Source organism: Sceloporus occidentalis, unplaced genomic scaffold, assembly GCF_023333645.1.
Source record: "Sceloporus occidentalis isolate IW3139 unplaced genomic scaffold, rSceOcc1.0.p SCAF_73, whole genome shotgun sequence".
NCBI lineage: Eukaryota > Metazoa > Chordata > Lepidosauria > Squamata > Phrynosomatidae > Sceloporus > Sceloporus occidentalis.
The window spans coordinates 4,903,033-4,925,918 of record NW_028317053.1 but is presented as its reverse complement, the minus strand read 5'-3'; the positions used below and the strand labels follow the sequence as shown (position 1 = coordinate 4,925,918).

General features: G+C 37.8%; 1 protein-coding gene across 6 annotated transcripts in view; it reads left to right on the top strand.

The window, feature by feature from the left end:
• The window catches only part of AGTPBP1 (ATP/GTP binding carboxypeptidase 1), a 104,894-nt gene that overhangs the window by 56,606 nt on the left and 25,402 nt on the right, over window positions 1-22,886 (top strand). For 5 of the 6 annotated variants that reach the window (XM_089494543.1, XM_089494541.1, XM_089494540.1 and 2 more), the window contains 12 exons: window positions 2,002-2,705; window positions 3,542-3,580; window positions 5,504-5,587; window positions 6,525-6,611; window positions 6,695-6,843; window positions 8,388-8,475; window positions 8,815-8,959; window positions 10,445-10,598; window positions 11,750-11,930; window positions 13,520-13,649; window positions 15,400-15,525; window positions 22,325-22,501. In XM_089494543.1, the coding sequence (XP_089350669.1) occupies window positions 2,002-2,705; window positions 3,542-3,580; window positions 5,504-5,587; window positions 6,525-6,611; window positions 6,695-6,843; window positions 8,388-8,475; window positions 8,815-8,959; window positions 10,445-10,598; window positions 11,750-11,930; window positions 13,520-13,649; window positions 15,400-15,525; window positions 22,325-22,501 (2,064 nt within the window). The remainder of the gene's footprint in view (window positions 1-2,001; window positions 2,706-3,541; window positions 3,581-5,503; window positions 5,588-6,524; window positions 6,612-6,694; window positions 6,844-8,387; window positions 8,476-8,814; window positions 8,960-10,444; window positions 10,599-11,749; window positions 11,931-13,519; window positions 13,650-15,399; window positions 15,526-22,324; window positions 22,502-22,886) is intronic. The other variant, XM_089494542.1, reaches the window with a different exon arrangement.

The window sequence follows — 22,886 nt, the reverse complement described above, 5'->3', positions numbered from 1 at the left end:
AAACAGTTAATTGAGCTGATACTTTTCTTGGAAATACAAGTAAGTAATCAAAATTTTCAAGCTTGCAACTTGCTGCTTATAGTTTGAATTGCTTTGAGAAAGTACAAAAAGTTGTCATAGCCACTAACAGACTTACATCACCTACAGATATTTATGCAACATCGAGTAGAGGTCTTAAGGTATAAAATGTTTCTTTTGACACTTTCAGATATGTATATATACATGATTATATATTGTTTCAATGTTTAAAATATTTAATTTTTAAATTGTTTGAGTGTTTAATGTGCTTTTGGATTGTTTAAATTGTTTTTAACTTTAAATTGTTTAAACTCATTTTGTTGTAAGCCACCCTGAGCTTAGAACAGGATATAAATATTTTAATAAACAATAAACTGGTTGCTGCCTGGGGTTTAAATCAAGTTTTTTGTTCATACTAGAGTACAGCAATTGAATTCATGGAACTTACATAAATATTGATTTATCAAGTTTCCATTGATTTAATAGATCTATTCTAGTTGGGACTATGGTTGGATTTAGGTGTTGAGTTCCCCAGTAGATGAAATGTGAAATATAATGGTGGACTTCCATGGTGGAAGACTTGTGGAATATAATTGTCCTAAATAAATCAATGAATGAGTAAGGCATTTTTTAATATTTGGAGTACCACTGCTACAAATAAGGTTCAGGTTTTGTTAGTGTAGAAAAACGTGGTGGAAGGGGAGACATGAAAAAGATTTTTATGTTCATGAGTTAATGAAGAGAGGATTTCTATTTGCTTTTCATAAAATTAGAATGTGGGGGCTAAACAGATTGGCATTTAACACCAGCCTCGGGGCAGAGTGGGGGTGTGGCACTCACATACCCCAACACTAGCATCACACCACACACCTAACCGCATGGTGAGCGGTGAAAGGGCATGTCCTTGGCATAGCATTCAGATGCACTGTGCCAAAAAAACTTTAAGAGCTGTGGCGGTGGTGGCAAGGGCGGCTTTTTGTTGCTTTAACTAGGAGTGGCATTTTGTCGGCCCTTTTTGGACTGGCAGAGTGTTGGATCGGGGCCGTGGTGTGTGGTTGCTGCAGTCTGGTGCTCCCAGGGGCAGCACGGAGCCGCTCTGTCGGGGCAGACTGTTTTGCCCCTTAATGTTACCCAGTAAATTTCATTTAGCATGGAAAGAAGAATTTATGCAGTTCATGACCATGGTATGTGGTGGCTTTTTGAAAGGATTAGACAAATTCATAGTTAATGTTTATTAATTATATTAGTTAAAGGGAACCGCCATATATTTTTCAATTGCAAATATATGACTTTGATTGAAATAAAAAATGTTACTATCATGTTCTTGCCTACTTTGCAGTTTTCTAATGCAGGGGTAGTTTAGATCTTCTGTCAGTATTCCTTGGTTGAAACTTGTCATGATCTTTATTAAAGTAGTAGGTAGACAATTTCAGATACCTTGAGTGAATAGCTTTTTATTGTTCCATATCCAAAGAGAGAAAAAATACACTGAAGCATTCTCCTTCTTCATCTTTTGAATGTTCCTTCCATCAGCTTTATAGTTGGGAAACAGGCCAGGATGGTGTAAATCATATCATTTTACCTGCACCAGGCCTGGTGATAGGTATGGCCTGAGTCTAGGGGACTGGACTGAATCCTGGAAGCTCATATTTGGACAATGGTTCCATGTTTTTCCATCCCTGGCCCCACAGGTTGCTGTTGCAGACCAGGTGGTAGAGTAAGAATGGATATTAATTTAGTCCAGCAAGGCTGTTTTTATAACATGGCTGTCTGTCAGTATCTGCATCAGTGTGAAGGCTATTCACCTCCAACTACATTTCTTCCCATTATTCACACATTTTCTTTCAGACCGGCTCACAAGCAGTTGACTCCCTTTTCTCCTTGCCTTACTTCCCTTATAGGTATATGCTTTTGCCTGGAAAAGCTTCCCCTTTATGATATCTTAACCATCCACTTTTTTCATTTCCCTGTCTTTATGTTAAGGAATGTGACCTGGTTTCCAAGGAACCAAAGCCTCTTTCAACTAATATAACACAAGGAGGGCCTATTGTTGTTCCTACTGCTGGAGTGGAGCAGTCCCCAGCAAATCATGGAATAGAAATTCCTGTGAAAGAGAGTTATCCTCTACAAACAGAGGACTGTAAAAAAAGACCAATGTTTTTGGGTTTGGTAAAGAATGATAATAGCATGGACACTCTGCAGCTCCAAGGTGATCAAATGAATTTACTTCCATCATGCCAGTGCCTAAACCACGAAATAATTAAAGATTTTGACAGAATTTCTTTGCAAAACACTTCCAAAAATGAACAATCTTACACTACGAGGGCCATGACCAAAAAAGAATGTAAAACTAGCCTTAGTGAAAATACCTGTAATAAATCTTGTCAGCATGTCTCATCTTGTGGAGGTGTTTTATTTGAGGGAAGATCTGTCCAGCTGGGAACGCTATGTTGTTCTGGACCTGATCCAGAAGAGGAGGACATTTCCTGCTCAGTTTCTGTGGGAGACCAAGCAGTGCCTGAAGTGCCTGATACATTGCAACTCCATGACCCAGAACTTTATATTGAGATAGTGAAAAATACAAAGTCTGTTCCTGAATATTCAGAAGTGGCTTATCCTGATTATTTTGGACATATTCCACCTCCATATAAAGAACCTATTCTTGAAAGACCTTATGGAGTGCAAAGGTGAGTATTACTATCATGTTCAAGTTTAAAGTTAAATTTAAAAGGTTAAATTAATTAAAGATTAGATTGGGGCCTTTCATGAATGTAAGGATCTGAGTTTGTATAAATAGAAATGTTGTGGGGGCACTTTTCATGTTCAATTGATTTTTTTTTTTTTGTGCGCCCCTCTGCACCATACCTTGCAAAACCTGGAGGATTTGCAGAGGGCAGGAGAAGCCATGACCTGAAAGTGCCCCATTCCAGGAATGAAAATCCTCCCATAGAACTCTAAACCCAGCTCACTGTCTTATTGTCAATAAGGAAGAATTTGTATGGCTATTGTTGTTAGTTAATGTGAGAGGATATTTTGGGAATGCTGAATTCTGTTGCGTCTGGAGATTTGTGTCTACATATGATGGAACTTAACATTTAAATAATGATGTCCACTGAGAAATTGAAATATGATATTCTGGGTACTAATTTTTTAAAAAATAGAATGTGAAATTGTAATACATAAATCAGGGGAGACCATTATTTGATGTCATGGATAAGACTGCATTAGTCCCCAATTCAGATTTCTTCCCTGTCATGAAATCCCAAGGTGATCTTGAGCAATCTATTAATATTGGTTCCACCATCTGCAAACTGGGATTATAATAATTTGAATGGGAATGTTATATAGATTACTGAGATTATGTATGAATATCTCTTTGAACACTCTGATGAATTATATTAATGCTGAAAATCATCATCATCATCATCATCATCACCCACCACCACCACCATCATTAGAAAAGCATAGGCGTCTTAGAATTTACAAAATGTAACCTCAAACTTTATTCCTTTTCTTCCACAAGGAAGAAGAGAATGGCTGGCAGTCACATGCGAACTCTGATGTATGTGAAAGAAATATTGGATATTTCTCCTTCATAACATCGGGGTTTCTTGAACTCCTTTTTGGCAATAGTTGGCAGTGAATGGGTGTGTGCAGTTTCCTTGAACTTCTTATTCCAAATTGTTAGGGCAGAAAATCCAACTACTTTCTAGTTATTAATGGGGTTTTGTTGTTGTTGTTTCTCATTTCTCTACCAAAATCTGTTTCCCTTTCCTAGTATTAGAGCACACACATACATGGAATTATTTTAATGTTTAACGTGAACTATTGCTAAAGCTTATGCTTATACACTGAACCGTCATATAGCCCAGAGTCCCATTGTACTGTGTAGATACATGATAAATAATTACTGATTCACATGCTAATAATTTGATTTTAGCAAAACATTCAGGTTGCTACCATCCTGCCCTCCAGCTTTCCTTTGTTAATAACACACCATGCTACTATTAAATGTCTTGATCCAGTAAGTTTAGCATTTTTGTACTGGTACTTTTATTTCCATATTTAAAATGAGAACATGAGTACACCAAAGATTACACTGTTGTGAAGCAGAACTCCACCCTTGATTATTACCAGAGGAAATTGCATACATTATAGTAATGCCAGACTTCAAGAGGGCCAGTCTTACATTCATCATAAATATCTGTTATGTGTGCAACCCATTTCATACACTCAGTAACTTTGAGAACTCTGATTCAGAACTGGTTCAGTATAAACGTGCAAATCAATATGGATTGTGTCCAGTGAGTTGTATCCAATTGCATCCACCTGCCATCAGAGCAGGCACTCCTAGCAAAATGGATCCCACCTCCCCCTTATAGCCTCTGTTCACTGATTTATCTCCTCTGTAGCACCAAGGTTGAGGATGGGAGAAGTGGAAGTCATTCTGTTACACATTGGAAGTCACCCATTTTGGACAAATCAAATTTTACACTTAGAAAGACCTTTCTCTGATACCTGTACCTTTAAAACCTACATTTTCTGCTTTCAGAGATGGGTTTGTGTGTTACAGTTTTAACTGCATATTTCACAGACTGTTTTAGATGAAGGTCTGATCCTTCAAATTGCATTAATTATTTCTCAGAAGTATTGCAAGAAAGACCCTTAGTCAAATACAGTTCTTGCAGCATGAGCCAGTTTTCCCAATATCCCAAAGAGAATTAATCTGTGTTTGCAGTTTCTTTTTTCTTGTTCACTATATAGTTTTTTAAAATTTAATTTTTAAAAATCTATTATTTTGTGTGCTAACCATACTTTTCCTATATCTTTTCTGAATAGTTCTGAGCACATATTCCATATAAAGCTATTCTTCGACATGCAGAGAGCCATTTGACACTATCAGCCCTAGAGCCAATGGAGCCAGTTAAGCTTCTGTCCTGCAGAGATAATATGCTTGTATAAAACGCTATGTTTCCATGCACTCATGTATGCTTGGGAGTGGGGGAATTCTATGTACTTACTGGGACGTATGTTCATAATATTTACAATGACATTTCTTAGAGGTGAGAGGCTCTCACACTAACCCAATCACTGCACAATAATAGTTTCTGAAACTTTTTAACCTCTCTCTACAGCTATAATTGTGTTAATTGCTAACATAACTTGCTTTCAAATCTTTACTAGTGTTAGTTACTAACAACACTTGAAAAAATGATTACTAATGCAAACTAGACATATTGAAAGGAAAAGATTCTTCTTTACTAGTAATGTAAAGAATACTTTTTTAAAAACCTTAATGCCTTGAATACAAGAGCTCATTTTTCTCCATGCTTAAACATAAGCAGTAAACAGGATAATATGCAAAAGTAGAAACCACGCTTTGAAGGTCAATGTCTTTTTGCTTTCCATATGACTTAAGTTTGATAGGTGATAACTACACTGTTCTAACAGCTGGGAAAATGACACGAGAACTCTATTTTTACAGGACAAAAATTAACCAAGACATCGAAAGGCTAATCCATCCTAATGATATTATAGACAGAGTTGTTTATGACCTTGATAATATCAGGTAGGTTTCACAGTGCCCATTCTTCTTCTCTTTTACAGAGGTATTTTGTACATAGAGTACATAATTTTTAAAACGTGATGAGTAAGTGAGGATGTGATAGTCCACTGGTTTTCTATACTGCGTGAATGCTTTCAAAAACCCTGTCAATTTCAGCTTGAGGCAATCATAGATAAATTTTGACCAGATCCATATCAAACATTTGGTAAGAGGTTATGTAGAAACCTCTTTAGTGTGCTGTAATTTTTATTGTTCTTGTCACGGTTTTTACAATTTTATATTCTCATAAAGTATTGATTTTAATATGGTAGTTTTTAAAATTCTTCTTGAAATCTGTTTATTATCAATTTTTCATGCATGTATCTTGCTTTGATTCATGCATGAGCCACCTTGGGTCTTATTTGCTTGAAGGATATAAATTAAATCAATTGAATAAATAAATACTGTACATAATTACTTAAAGTAATCTTTTAAAAATTGTTTTGTGTTTATTGACAATTAAACCTTATTAAACATAAACCAGCAATATGTTTGTTCAACTTTTGAGACAAAAAAGGGAAAGAAAAATTATTCAGGGAAAATAAATTTTTATTATTCATATTTTATTGTAAGTGAGCATTCTGTGATGCTTTATCCTAGAATAACTATACTGATAAGCAACTTAGAAAGATTCTGCCTGCTCTACTTTTTTCACTCATTTATATTTAAAACAAATTTAATAAATATTAACTATGTGTTGGGGAACCATTCCTAGAATGTAAAGCAGTTTAATAATTAAGTAATAGAAAGGATGACTATAAGTGACATTTATAGCCGTCAATGGAATACATTGCATATTTTTTCCATCACCAGTTATTATGTGTACTGAGTGTGGTATTATATTAGAATTAAATGACTTCCCAAATATAACCTTACTTTCCTTGTAATTTTATTTCTTAAGTTATCCAGTGCCAGATGAAGGAGATGTTTTGAAGTTTAACTCCAGATTTGAGTCCGGAAATTTACGGAAAGTTATTCAGATCAGAAAGTAAGATATTGTTGTTATTTATCCTATCATTGCACTGTAGATGCTGTTAATTTTAAGACTCTTTTCTTTGTATTCATTTTTAGAAATGAATATGATCTCATTCTGAACTCTGATATAAACAGTAATCATTATCACCAGTGGTTTTACTTTGAAGTCAGCGGAATGCGGACAAGCATTGCTTACCGATTTAATATAATCAACTGTGAAAAGACAAACAGTCAGTTTAATTATGGTAAGACCTGTTTTCCTTTTGTATTGAAAAAAATAACTTAGAAAGTACAAGGAATTATTCAGATCTATGAATCCTTCAAACTTTTTTTCTTAATCACATGGGCAAGGAATTTTGAATGCTTTTAGATCCCATCCCCTGAGAAATATCAATCTACAATAGGGCTTGTGACTCTTAAAATCAACAGCCTTTCTCTAGTGGGTTCTTAATTGACTTTTTCTATAACTGCATTCTTTAGGAATTCTTCAAGTCAATAATGAACAGGACAAGTAAATGAACTGAAGGCAACACATTTAACTCTTTATTCCTTTCTTTCTTGTATGAAAAACAGGACATTTTATCAAAATGTGAGAATTGCCTACCACCACTATGACCATCATGCACAGTATGCCATATATAAAATGAGTAGGTAACAAAGCCTGCTTAAGCAACTAGAATTTGCACTAGTCATTTTGAGTTTTGATTGTTGGCCTACCACTACTAATAATTACATTATATAAATTATGTAACACCAAGATAACCAACAGATTACAGAATAGAAGAGTGAGTATAGCAAAAATATTCCAATTTTTTAAAAAAATGCTGAGCAAGAATAAGAGTTGCACAGATTTCTAAGCAGTTGATAATAAGAAAAGGAAAACCTAGCATGGAAACATGTTGACTGCATTCAGATGTTACCCAGTTCTCCAAAGCATAATATAAAATGGGGTCAACAACTTAAACAGATCCAATAAATCTTCACAGCTCCATTTCTGCTGTTGTTGCAGTGCCAAAATTTCACAGCAAAGGGAGAATGGCATTTAATGCTGGTGTTTTTAAGGCTTGCCTTGAATTGCAGCAGCTCCTCTGCAATCTTAAAAAGAGCATTGCGTTTTAGTTTTAAAGGAGAATTTCCAATTTGCTGCTGAAATTTGGTGATGCAGAGTGGTTTGGAGGACTGTGGGCCACGAAAGTGACATTGAAAGCATACACAGCTTGTATATCCTGCTCCTTTGCTTTAAAAGATTAGTATCAGTCATGTGCACATATGCCTTCTCACCTTCCCTCAAGTGGTTCACTTAATGAATCAAACTAATTTGGTTTAAGCAAATGCCATGAATAAATATTGCAATTCCTAGTCTGATGCTAGTCTGCAGTGCTAGTTTGGTAAGCTCAATCAAGCCACAGTATCCCCAATTGTAAACTATTGCTTGTGGAGCACAAGAGAGCAGAAAAAGCAAACACTTGTTCTTAGTCCTCCAAATCATACCTTGCTAACAATAGCAATGTTCAGTGCTGATTGTTTATTATCCTCATTGCTTTTGAGGATCAAAAACATGATATTAAAATGCAATCATTGCTTTCAATCGCTTATCATATACGAAGTTAGAAACAATGCAAAAGAACCTTGAAACAATGAATTGCTATTTAATTTATAATAATATCAGTAATCAAAGTAATAACCTTAACTGATGCTGTATCATAGTATATTCAAAATGCAGAATCATTTCTATAATATATAATTCTTCACTGGACAAATACAGCTGTCTAATATATTTTTCTGGAAGGTATGCAGCCCCTCATGTACTCTGTTCAAGAGGCACTAAGTGGACGACCCTGGTGGATTCGTGTGGGAACAGACATTTGTTACTATAAGTAAGTTGTATAGTATTTAAATCAAATATTGAATACACTACAAAAATTAACTTGAAATTTACTGTCAGGGAGCCATATGTAACACTAGGCATGCACTGGTGGAACTGGATAATCCAGAATTAGGGAAGGTGCAGTCTTCTCTTTTTGCTGCAGCCCTGAATATTGTAAAAACCTGTTCTACAAAAACCTATAAAAGAAATTAACCCCCCCCCCGACTTTTATTAGTTTTTATTAGAAGTAGTGTTTGAAGAAGTGATGGGTGTCTTTAGTTTATTTACATGCAATGGTAGAAATAACGGTCACTGCATCTTTAAACTAAAGTTGACATTTTGTTTCTAGGAATCACTTTTCAAGAAGCTCAATTGCAGCCGGAGGCCAGAAGGGAAAATCCTACTATACAATTACCTTCACAATCACCTTCCAACATAAGGACGATGTTTGTTACTTTGCTTACCATTATCCATATACTTACTCAGCTTTAATGGTGAGTTAATTTTCACTTGAATAGGTTCATGGTAACTTGCTTCTGTGTATGATTTATTTTAACATTAAAACAGTTTTATTAAAAAAATAACTAAAAGTTGAGGAAATTAAATCAGTGGGCCATGGTAACAAATGCTATAAAACATCAGCATTAGGTTTAACACTATCAGGTCTAGTAAGTCAAGGTTTTGCAAGTGTAGACTATATAGTTCTTAATATTTGTTATTATGTGTACAGTATGTATCATATAAATTGGATATAAAATCAGAAAATGTAGTATTTTTATTTTGCACTCTACAACACAGTTTTCAAACTAGAAGTGACACTTTGTAAATGCCAAGTGAAACTGGCCACTTACAGTTATATTAATAAGTGTTAGAAATTTTTTGAAAACAAATCTGAAGAAGAAATGTTCTGGCTGAACTGTTTAGAATGCAGTAGAACATGTCTTCTTATATCTAGGCTGCCTGTGAGCAGAGCTGCACACATGGGAAGTCCCTACTGGAGGAGTGGGAAAATAATTCCTCTTTTCACTTGCAGCTCCCCATGCACACACCTATTAAAGAGCCGTTTGAGAGACTCAGGGAAGCCATCCGATAGGTAGCATGGAGAGCTGCAGAAAGAAGAGAGGTCATCAGAATTTGCTTCTGATTGGACCACGTGTGGACCTCACTCTGTTCAGTGAACCAAAAGGACCCTTATAATTTTAGTAGGACAATGCTAATCCAACCTATGTTTTATAATATGCAGCCAATGTTGTCCATCAGTGTTGTATTTGTAATTGTGTTTTCAGTTGATTGACCTTTATGTTACGTTTTACTCAATATGTTACGTGAATCTTGTATCTTCGCATTGTTAGCTGCCTTGAGCATCTTTGGGAGCAGAAAGGCAGGGTAGTAATTTTATAAATATGTAAATCCCTCCTAGACCATGAAAACTCATTGGATGACCTTGGGCCAGTCACATACTCACAGCCTCAGATGATGGCAAGGGCAAATCCACTCTGAACAAATGTTGCCAAGAAAATGCTGTGATAGGGTTGCCTTAGAGTCGTCATAATTCAGAAATGACTCAAAGGCACACACACAAAATTATAACTGCTGTTATTGTTATGTGCCTTCAGATTTACTCTGACTTTTGGCAACCCTATCCTAGAGTTTTCTTGGCAAGATTTATTTCGAAGAGGTTTTGCATAGTCTCCCTGTAAGGCACAGAAAGAATGACCTACTCAAGAGGGCTTCCCTTGTCTCTCTGGGTCCTGGTGGTTACATGTAGCAAAGAAGATGTGTTTAAAAGTGAAAAACAATCCAAAACAATACACAAAAAAGTTAGAATGAATCAGTGTAAGAATGTTACTCAGTATTTTTAAACAGTTTTTTTAAAAAATAATAATTAAAGTTCTGAAAATGAAAGGTGTTGAGCTACAAGTAAAAGATATACCAAGCCATGGAAGTACATTTACTGTCTCATTCTTTTTGTGATGAAGATGCATCTCCAAAAATTAGAATCAACACATAATCCTCAGCAGATATATTTTCGACAAGATACCTTGTGTGAGACCCTGTCAGGAAACAGCTGTCCTATAGTAACTGTAACAGCCATGCCAGAATCAAATTACTATGAACATATTTGTCAATTCAGTAAGTATAACCTTTTCCTCTTCTTTGCTGTGATTATATTAAAATAATATCAAATGAAAAATCTGTATTTTTGGCTTCCCTATGAAGGTACTTTTTTTTCCAATCCTGTGTGGGTGCACACACCAAGAGTTATATTATGTAAATATAGTGAGTACATCCCCTAGAAGTAGGTATTTTAGGCCCCATTCCTGTCACTGGGTGAGAGTTGTTTTATTTTTTCTTGATGGGATAATTCGAAGTCATTGGGTCCTGGGAAGGCATACTGGGCTATAATGTATTATGGAGTTTCTTTTTTATGCTCAAACCTCTCTTTCTGTGTGTGGAAAAGGAAGCCCTGTACATAGGTCATTGCTATCCTGATGGTGGTTCTTTGGTTGACTGAGTGTTCTTAAGCACATCTAGTTCCTTGATACCCTTCCTCCCAAAGCTGAGCCTTAACCTATCCTAATTCATTCCTCATATGGTGTCAGTGAGAGGGGAAGTTAAAAGGAAAAACCCAGCTGCATCCTGTTGTGGCCACACTAAATTGAAAAGGCATACTACAGATTCCCCTCTAGCAATCCATCCCAAGCTGCTTTTTTCTTAAAGACTTTATTTTTTTTAAGATGCTGACTCTGACGATCGCAGGGTTGGCTGTTCAAGACTCAAGTGCTGTGTGATGGAGTGAGCTCCCATCACTAGTCCCAGCTTCTGCCAGCCTAGTAGTTCAAAAGCATGTACAATGCAAGTAGATCAATAGGTGTCACTTCAATGGAAGGTAACAGCATTCTGTACAGACATGCTGAGCACATGACCACAAACTTGTCTTTGACAATGCTCGGTCCTTTGGCATAGTAACAGAGATGAGCACTGCCCCCTACAGTCGGACATGACTAGGCAAACTTGTCAGAGGGGAAAAACCTTTACCTTTTACCTTTTATTCCCAAACTGAGATTTGAAGCAGCTTCTAGTCTTTGTAAAATGGCTTTGTTAAAAGACTGGATGAATCAAGCTCACAATATTCATAAACTGCATAACTGTAAATAATGTGGTTAGAAATTACTGAAATGACTATGTTTTACATTTAATTTCTTGTTTTTGAATTAATAATAAGCAGATTGCTATGATGAGTGGTTCATTGTATAATACCATTTTGTTTGTGTTCAATTTAGGAAACCGTCCTTATATTTTCTTATCTGCTCGTGTACATCCTGGAGAAACTAATGCAAGCTGGGTTATGAAGGGAACATTGGAATATCTCATGAGTAATAATCCTTCTGCCCAGAGTTTACGAGAATCCTATATTTTTAAAATTGTACCAATGCTTAATCCTGATGGTGTCATCAATGGAAAGTAAGTTTTTAAGTAAAAACAATAGCAGGGTTAGTACTATATGAACACTCCTAAACCCTGTGAGGCTCCTTCAGTCTGGAGCAGACTGACTGCCTTTCTATTCCTGAACATAGAATCATAGAATCGTAGAGTTGAAAGAGACCACAAGGGCCATCCAGTCCAACCCCCTGCCATGCAGTAACTCTCAATCAAAGCATCCCCGACAGATGGCCATCAAGCCTTTGTTTAAAAACCTCCAGGGAAGGAGACTTCACTACACTCCGAGGGAGTGTGTTTCACTGTCAAACAGCCCTTACTGTCAGGAAGTCCCCCCTTAATGTTGAGGTGAAATCTCTTCACCTGTAACTTGTATCCATTGTTCTGGGTCTTGTTCTTTGGAGCAGCAGAAAACAAGCTTGCTCCCTCCTCAATATGACATCCCTTCAAATATTTAAACAGGGCTATCATATCACCTCTTAACCTTCTCTTCTCCAGGCTAAACATCCCCAGCTCCCTAAGTTGTTTCTCATAGGGCATGGTTTCCAGGCCCTTCACCATTTTAATCACCCTCCTTTGGACACGCTCCAGTTTCTCAACATCCTTTTTGAATTGTGGTGCCCAGAACTGGACACAGTATTCCAGGTGGGGCCTGACCCAAGCAGAATACAGTGGCACTATTACTTCCCTTGATCTAGACTAGAGCTGTATGTATTGTGTTTATTATTATGTGTATATTTAATGGATTACTATCTCTTGTACTACCATGATTTACATTAATATGTCTTGCTAACTTTAAAAAAAAATCATAGTTTTGAAATTTTCTTCTCCTGGATAAGTATTTTTGTACATCTTATCTGCTGTACTACTGCTAAGTTTACAGTGATATGAATGAGTACCTGTTGTGCACTCAGTATTTGAAGACTTGAAAACTATTATATGTTGAATGGGGCTTTAAGGAGCTAGATACATTGCTAATTCTAAAATTTTGGGAATGCCTGTGTGCTTGGCAGAATTTAAAATCGTAGGTTGGATCTAAACTTAGTTGTGCTAAGAGTAGACCCATTGAAATGAATCAACATTATGTTAGGAACAGATTTTATTTATTTTGTAGTGTTTACTGTAAACCTAACTAAATCTGACACTAATGTAATAGTTAAAACAAGACTAATCAAATCTGTTGTGCATTTTTCCTTACAACAGATTAGCATATTCTTAAATATCACTTCAACTATAATGAACAAACTTGGCTAAAATTAACATAAATTTGGTAGAAAGCTGAGAACCATTGGCTCTTCTGAAAATAAAAACTACATCTGACTGAAACATAAAAACTGAGTGGGGGCAGGGGAGGTATGGTTTTTCTTTCACAGCAGGTTGAAATCAGATTGGGGGATAGGCAAGATATATCTTTTCAGCATCTTACTTCTGTTTAACAGACATTTATTTTTATTGAACAACTAAGAACAAGACTTAAAATAACTCCTTTTTCTTAATAAGATTGCAGTGCAACTTCTAACACCCACAAAAGTTATGAACATAACATTACTTGGGGAGGAAAACATTTTTATTTGGCAAAACAAGATTTTACTGGAATTATATTTCCCTTTTAGTCATCGTTGTTCTTTAAGTGGGGAAGATTTGAATAGACAATGGCAAAATCCAAATGCAGATCTGCATCCCACAATTTATCACGCCAAAGGACTGCTCCAGTATTTGGCTGCTATAAAACGTTTGCCACTGGTAAGTGTGTGTGTGTGTGTGCTCACACAATTTAATTCAGCTGAAGACATGCTGTCTTTGTATAAAAATGCTATTAATTTGTAAAATGCTATTACTTTTGATAGATCTTTGTGTACTTAAACGTAACAGGCATATTTTCAGAAGTATCTACACATTATCCTAGCAAATTGTATTGTGAAAAATTAAAAATGACCACTATATTAGAACCACAGACAGATGTAATTGTTCCTGTGAGGAAAGTAGTAGCTTTAATTGGAAGAGTGCTATGTTATGACTGATTGAAATACAGTCTGCCCTCCCCATATGCTGGGGATCTGTTCGCCCCCCCCCCCCCATTGTATGGGGAAAAGAGTGTATGCTCAAGCCCCATAGAAAATAATAGGGCATGTGCTTGTGGTGGCGTGGCTACACGCCCCATTACTTTTGCCGGGGCTGGCCTTCTGCATAAGCTCAAAGCTGTGGAAGGCAAGCCTGCCTATGAGGAGGCCTGACTGTACAAAGATGGTTCCTTTTCTTCAACTTGGCTCCTATTAAAACTCTTTTTATGTACTGCCATCTTGTGACAACTCCAATTGGCATTGGAATTCTCCTTGGAAAGCATGGAATTTGAGTGGTGGATGGCAGGCAGGGTTTATTCCCCATGACTCAGACATACTTTTGGATAACAACATCTCTGCCCCATGTGTTGATGGGCAAACAAAGTAACCAAAGAAATGGGTGTGTTTTCTAGGTCAAGTTTGTCCTGCATTCATTTTTTTTTAAAAAAAAATGCAAATGAGAAGGTTGTTTTGTTTTTAAACACTTTTGAGACACTAGGGAAATGTTTAGTGTTGTTAAATTTTCTTCCTCAGGATTTATTCATTGAAAATTCTATTATTATATGAAATAACATTTAAAAAAGATTAATAGTGCTATTCCATTTCATTTATAGCCTTTAGGGCTGAAGGGCGGGGTAAATTGATTAATATTTCTCTAATAGTTCCATCTCCCACTTTAAACCACAATTTACTTTGAGCAACTACAGATGTCATGATCCCAGCTTGATTGGCTGAGTGTGTGTCTGCAGTTTTGTTTGTTTATTTTATTTACAGCTTATCCTCTTCCTGCCTATCTTTCCTCTTCTTTAGCAATGCTATAATTAAAAAACAACAACAACAGAGTTTCCTTGACATGTGAATGAAGAAATGATGGTTTAGCAGGGAGCCTTAAACCAGGGATTCCTTATTCTGACATAAGAAACTAAGGTTTAAACTGTGATAACTTTGTAAAAGCTAGGAATGCACAATCAGCATGCACAATTTCCTTAAGTAGATAAATCTTAGTACAGTCACCCTTCTTTATCTATGGATTTTTTATCCACAGATTCAAGCATCCATGGTTTGAAAAATATTTTAAAAATATATAAATTTCCAAAAGCAAACCTTGATTTTGCCATTTTATATAAATGGCACCATTTTGCTGTGCCACTGTATACAGTGGAACTTGAGCATTCACAAATTTTCGTATCCAAGGAGGGTCCTGGAACCAAACCCAAGCAGATACCAATGGGCCACTGTACGTTGGACTGTTACATCTGAGCCAGATATCTGACACCCTATTTAAGAAAATGTGTAGATCAAACTAAGAAAAGGCATCACAGAAATTGAGCAAATAATATTCTAATGAGCTGGACTGTGAAAACGTCTCATCTCCATTTTTGATATGTGTAATAATTTATCTTAAATTTTTTGGAAAATATTGTTTCTTGTAGGTTTTTTGTGACTATCATGGTCATTCTCGTAAGAAAAACGTGTTCATGTATGGCTGCAGCATCAAGGAAACAATGTGGCATACTAGTGCTTCCTCTTGTGATCTGGCAGAAGACCTCAGTTATCGGGTGAGTTACATTTAATAGGAGGACACAACAGACTTTCATTTCCTGTTTAGTTTTTGTCCTGTGATACTTCTTGAACAGTAAGTTGCCAGTCAGTAGTGCTTTTGTAGAAACTTAAGCTAACAAATACTACCATTACAATATTTTGTACCACTCCCATTGATTTCAGTTGGTTCTCAGTTTCTTTGCACAGATGAGTAATGCCCAAAGAAAACTGATTAGTACTTAGGGAAGAACCATAACTCTGTGAGGGAGTATATACTTTGCTGGTGTTTTTGGATTGATCCAACATAGCCAGACATCATTTATTCTCCATGAGACTGAAGGTACAGTCCACACAAATGGGTAATCCCCTCATGCCAGCTCAGTCAAGTAGGATCCTCCAACATTCTACACCATTAAGTTTTTTGCTTCTAACCTTCTCTCCACAGAGATTACTTATTTACAGAAATTAGAATATGGCGAGGCTTAAAATCAATACATTGCCTTGGGAAAGAATGGTTATGCACGAAGGAAATAAGAAACAGAGAGGTATAGAGGATAATGTTGGTGATGATGTTTTTTTAATACTGGACAAATGTAAACGACAGTCAGAAGCAGGACAAAGCTTTCTAACACCCCAAAAGTTGCAAGTAAGCAGTCTATAGAGGGTGAGGTCCATGAAGAGCATACACAAATAGTACTTCAGCCAAAAGTGCAACAGGCTATTGAGACAGTACAGAGTCGCTACCTAAAAAGATTTTTCTCTTGTCCAGCAAGACTGAGTCAGAAAACCGGTCATTGCAGCAGTGGGAAAACCCAGTTGTAATAGGTAAAATACAATAAAATAAAAACAGAAAAATAAAGAAGAATACAGCAAAGGTAAAATGTCTACCTGGGTCATCGGTTCTAACTGGTACTGCAGGCATGGAGAACAAAAACATGAAACCCACTTCTGGTCACCATTTTGAAAATGACAGTTCGACCCACAAAGTGAAGGTGGGTCAAAGTAAGGGAACTGACCAATCAGCTTCAAACACAAGCTATAAAGAAACAATGATGGACAGCGCACTGGAGTACAACCAGCAGCAAAAGCAAGACTCAGGAAGTTTCATTGATGCAGGCAGCGGCGATTCAGCAAACCAATACATAAATTATGTAGTAAATATAATAAAGGGGAAGCCAGTATGGCAACTGTATCCAGTGTTTGGACCCAAACAATAAATCACACTCCAACATGTAGTGGTGATGAAATTCATCAAGTGATATTGTTAACTATGGCCCGTTACACACGGGCTGAAAAGTACGTGCACAGCGCGTACTAGGGTTAAGGCGGGGCGGTGCTTCTGCACCACCCTAACCCTAGTGCGCACTGCGTGTGCACAAAATGGCAGCGGCCGTTCCACACGGCCGCCACCGTCGATACGTCACGGCCACGCCGCCTCCAAACGAGGTGGCGCGGTTGTGACGTATTGGGGTCGTGGCTGGGCGCCTAGGGCGCCCTTTCCGCAACCCCGGAAGGAGCTCCGTTTCGGAGCTCCTTCCTGGTTTGGTCCGCTGGGCGCAGCCTTTAGACGGCTGCGCCCAGTGGACCAAAGGAGAAAGGGGCCAAACGGCCCTTTTCTCGTTCTCCCCGCCGCCGTGGGGTGTCCTTGGGGCTTGAAGCCCCAAGGACACCCCTTTCCAGGCTGCGGGGAAGGGGCCTTTTGCCGCTTCCCCGCAGCCCAGAAAGCGGCGGATCGGGGCTTCAGCGGCTGCCGCTCTGGCCACTGAGGCCCCGATCCGGCGGGAAAGGTGCGCCTACAGGCCACCCCAAAGGGGCGGTCTGTAACGCGCCTATGCTACAATATTTAATAAGAGCATAGATTCAAATGGGCATAAATTCATTAAATGAACAATGAATTTAGAATGCAGTGTCAATAGAACAAAAAATATTGATTACAGAAATTCATCAAAAACCACAAATATGATAAATAGTTTAGCAAATGTGGATAAAAATGATTTAATCAATATAATTAATCAGATGACTAGAAAGAACTCACAAGGTCAAACTAGCAATGCCAGAGAAACACGTGATTTTAATGAAGTGTCATCTAATGATGTGTATAGCTCAAGTAGAGGAAATGTAGAACAGAATATAGACAAAGATTCAGAGACAGTAAGCCATACGAAAAAACAAAAGACAAAAACATGGAAAATCTGGAAAATGATGATAATGTCAGGGTAAAAACATATACACATAATATACCATTACAGACTATTTCAGATGAGGACACTGACCTACACTCAGATACAGAGAGGATAGTAAAACACAGGCTGTTTGATATGGAGCATTTCAATGGGTTACTTGGAAACACTAAATTTAAGTGCAGCAGAACAACTTTGCAAGACATGGGACAAAGAAATCATAGCAAAATGGCAGTGGTAATGCAGCTAATGACACACCAGGAATTAGAAATTCCTATTCCTGACGTTAAAAAAAATTATTAGACTAGGAATGGGAAAATCCTTTGAGGGCTAAGAGATAAACAGTCTTTACACTTGGGGGGCCCACTGCGAGGATCAGTACGCACAGGGTCAATGGATGGTTTCAGAGAGGCTTCAGCATACAAACCTGGAAATGAGAGCAGTGAGGTCAGTATTGCTACGTTTTTGGCCCCAGATAGGAAAACAACATATGCAGATTTACACAGACAGTGTCATAGTGAAGGCATATTGGTGCAATCAAGATGAGATACACTCACATATTCCACAAAAATCCTGGTGTGGGCAGAGAAGCATGTACAAACATTGACAGCTTATTATTTGCAAGGAGCCATGAATATAACGGTGGATTATTCGAGCAGGGATACAGTATTGCCAGGAGAATAGAATTAAGTGTTCAGTCTGTTGCAGAGTCATTATGGAAAATTCTCAATTGACCTATTTGCATCTGGCAAGAATTTCAGATTAAGAAGGTACATTTCAATAGATGGAAGTCCAGCTGCCACAATGCAGGATGCAGTAACAGTAAGATGGCTGAAAGGTTCTATTGTATGCATTCCCAGCATTGCCAATCCATCAAAAAGTGTTGATGAAAGTTTAGCTGGAGAAGGCCCAAGTAGTGCTTATCACTCCGTACTGGCCTCGAAAGCCATGGTTCCCAAGACTGCTGAAAATGTCAGTTGGAGAAACATTTCAGTTACCAGAGAGAAGACATTTACTTATCCAGGGTCAAAGAATTTGAAACTAGCTGCTTGAAGGTTGAACAGAGATGGTTAGAAAATCAAGGACTGTCTCATTCAGTAACAATTACTATATTAAATTCTAGATGTAAATTTATACAATGGATTTATGTGAACATATGGAAAGTGTTCCCTGCCCTCAGCCTTACAATCTAAAAAGACACAACAAAAAAAGAGAAGGGAATGGTGGTGGGAAAGGGATCAGGTCCAGCAGTTCTTCTCTCCCTCTAAGGCCTGGACCAAGGCAGATGGACTGGACAGAGAGCTCTGCTTCTTAGCTTAGGCCAGGCCCAATGGAGCTGGGCCTGTATGTCTCCCTCCATTGCTGGATGGCACCAGATGGACTGGAGGGAGGCCTATTATTTTGAGACACTAAGAGCTGTGTCATTTAAAGTCCTCTTTTTAGTGGCCATAACATTGGCTCATCATGTATCAGAGTTGGCAACTTTGTCTGTTAATAAAAGTCTGTGCAAATTTGAGGAGGATGCCTTAATCTTGATAATTAATCCAACTTTTCTACAAAGTCATTGTATAAGGCACTAAGACAGAATGCAGGCCTAACAAGACCAAAATGTCTTTGGGCTCGTTCAACAAGATCTATGGCAACAACAACAGCATACCATATTGCTGTATCAATACAGGATATTTGTAAGGCTGCCGGGTGGAAAAACTATCCACTTTTATAAGGCACTATAAGATAGATAAATATAGATCAAGTCAGGCAGCCTTTGGTAGAACTGTACTGCAGGCTGTACTTACTAAGAAATAGTTATCTTTCCCTGTCATGGATGGCTTGGGTATATCCCATTTGTGTGGATCTTACCTTCAATCTCGCGGAGAATGAATAGTTGATACTTGCCAAGAAAGAACAGTCAAACCTACCCACCTATATATATATATATATATATATATATATATGGGAAAGATTTATGACATAATCAGTTAAAGAGGCTAGGAAACAAAACTGGGGAAAGAGGGGTTAGAAGCAATGTACTTTATGGTTGGGAATATTGGAGGATCCTGCCTGACTGAGTTGACCCATTTATGTGGACTGTTCCTTCAGTCTCGTCAGAATGATCATTCTCCGTAAGTATCAACTACTCACTCACAAACACACACATACACATAGAACCTGGATCCTAGAAGGATACTATAAAACTGAAGTTTAATAAAATTATTGAAAATAGGTTTTTATAAATAGCATCAAATACTGCCTTCCTCAGTATTGTCAGTTGGAATGGGAGATATTAGCAGTATCCAGTAGCAGTTACAGGATTCCCAGCATCTGGAGTGGTATTGTCTTCTAAATTAAGGCTATACAGTGTCAAGATGTCAAGTTTGTAGATCAAGCAGTTTCCCCTGTTCTTAGACACGATTGCATCACAGGATTTCTCTATTGGAAATAAAGCCATGTTGGAAAAACTGTGGCCCTTGAAATTAAAATGTTCAACAAGAGATTGTGCCAACTGTTTGGTAGTAATATGTATGATTCCTGAATCTTGTGCTCAGATTGGTGATAGCTTTACTGACATATTACATGCTGCATTTGAGGTGCTCCCATTCAATCACATAATTATTTATTTATGGTATTTATACCCCGCCCTTCAGCCCAAAGGCTTTCAGAGCGGCTTATTATTTTAATTAGACAGTTCCCTACCCTCAGGCTTACAATCTAAAAAGACACAACACAAAAGAGAAGGGAATGGTGATGGGGAAAGGGATCAGGTCCAGCAGTTCTTCTCTCTCTCCCTCTGAGGCCTAGATCAAGGCAGATAGACTGGAGGGAGAGTTCTTCTTCCTAATCGAAGCTGGGCCCGATAGCGTTGGGCCTGCCTTTTCACTCCTTCCAGGCCAGAAGATGACAGTTGGCAAGGAAGGAGGTCATTGTATGACATTGGTGGAAATGCAACCAATGTTATGTTTAATGTGATATAGTTTAGTTGTGTATCTGGTTTTAATTGTTGTTTCATATTTTATATTATGTTCCATTTCTGTATCCATAGAATGTAGTTAATACCATATCTGTTCCACTCTTTGGGAAAAGGCATGTTACAAATAAAGTGATTGATTTTATAGTATCATATAGGTGCATTACAGACCGCTGAGAAGCAGCGCTCTGGCTCTGCCTCCGCTTGCAGCATCCAGGAACCGCAGCCTTTAAATGGCGCGGGTCCCGGATGCTGCAGAGAAGGAGCGCGGAAATCGCGCTCCTTCTCAGGCCCCGGAAGAGGCGCCGTGAGTGCCAAAGGGCGCACTCGCGGCATCTCTTCTGGTGTGCCACGTGCAGACGCAGAGCGTCCGCTACATCAAAATGGCGGTGCCCGTATGAACAGGGCACCGCCATTTTGTACGGACTGAGTCCGTGATAGGATAAGGGGCGTCTAGAAGAGACGCCCCTGTTTCAAACTGGGATGTCCTCAGGACGTCCCTAATGGCGGTTTGTAACCTGCCACTGTAAAAGTATAATTTTGGAAGTCATAATGATACTTCAAGATACTGATCATATGAAAGATTAGTTAGTCTCTGGACCGTCCATAGAATAGTCAGGGTAAATGATCATACCCATAATCAAATTAACAAAGAAATACATGGTGATTCAAAAAGAATGGTACAAACATAAAGCTGTTCTTATTTGCTTTGCACCGTTTGTTTTGAATCAACCTGCACCATGCTTTCTGGTATGTATCAAATGCATGCTTTCTAGAATGTATAGTAAACAGATACATTTTGTTAGAAATAATAATCAGTACAAAATGAAATGGGCAATCCAAAGGAGCTAAATTGACAAAATCTTGCCATTTTAAGATGATTTTCTAATTTCAGTTTAGTATCACAGTAATATGTATTAACAGATAAATTAACTGATAATTTATAGATGTGTTTGTATGAGAATGATTTGCAGCCATTCCATCAGGGGTAAAATGCAGTGAATGGCAAGTGAATTCCAAAAGGGGAATTACTATTTTATTTAATATTTCTATAAATCATTATTGCAAAAAACTAGTTAGGAAAGGATTCTTAAGCTGAACCTCTTGGGTAGAGTATGCTAAAGAGAATGAGTATTGAGTCCTGGTGGCATAGTGGTTAAATGCCTGTACTGCAGCCACTCATTCACAAAGTATAAGGTGGGTTTGATACCAGCCAGAGGCTCAGGCTTGACTCAAGTTTGCATCCTTGTGAAGTCGCTAAAATGAGTACCCAGCTTGTTGGGGGCAATTAGCTTATTCATTGTAAACCGCTTAGGGAGTGCTTAAGTGCACTGATAAGCAGTATAGAAATGTACTTGTTATTGCTATTGAGATGGCCTGTGATGGAAGACTTAAGACCATTTCCTGAGTCCTGCTGAATTTATACCAGTCAGCACAGCAGGTGTAGTTAGATGGCTTTTTACACCACTCCCTTCCCCCCTTTTTCTTTCTCTTTCATTGGTTTATTTGTTTTTTTGCATGTAAAAATAGAGAGAGAGCAGACTTCAAAACAACTTTACATTTAGTTCTTATATATTCTCATATGCTAAAATAAGTGTTGCAATTATATTAATTATGCCTGTTAAGTGTTATTAAAAATCAAATTGCCTTTACAATGCTTATTCCGTATAGACTCTTCCTAAGATTCTGAGTCAAACAGCCCCAGCATTCTGCATGAGCAGCTGCAGTTTTGTCGTGGAAAAGTCTAAAGAGTCTACAGCACGTGTAGTAGTTTGGCGGGAAATAGGTGTTCAAAGGAGTTACACAATGGAAAGCACATTATGTGGATGTGATCAGGGGAAGTACAAGGTAACAAAAAACGTTTGAGAGCAAAAAAGCATCTTAACTTTGTTTGAATTTGAAATATGTATTGTCCAAGGGAGCAATTATACATGCTTCAACTGAACGAGCCACACTCTGTAATCTATATATCCTTCTAGATTCCAAAACATGTTTCTGTTCAGGTTTATGCCACTGCACTAATTTTCTGCCAAAACTGATCCTGCCAAAGGCTGCTGTATTTCCCAAATTACTGTTGGTAGTAAAAAGTCCCTTGATGGCAGGTGAGTTTCAGTGGAAAGGTCCCCAGATTTAAAAATAAACTCACCAGATGAAGCCCTTTTCAAAGGCATGTAGTTTGTATGGGGAACGTCAACCCAATGGAAATATTATTTCCCTCCTTCACTCCCAGAAA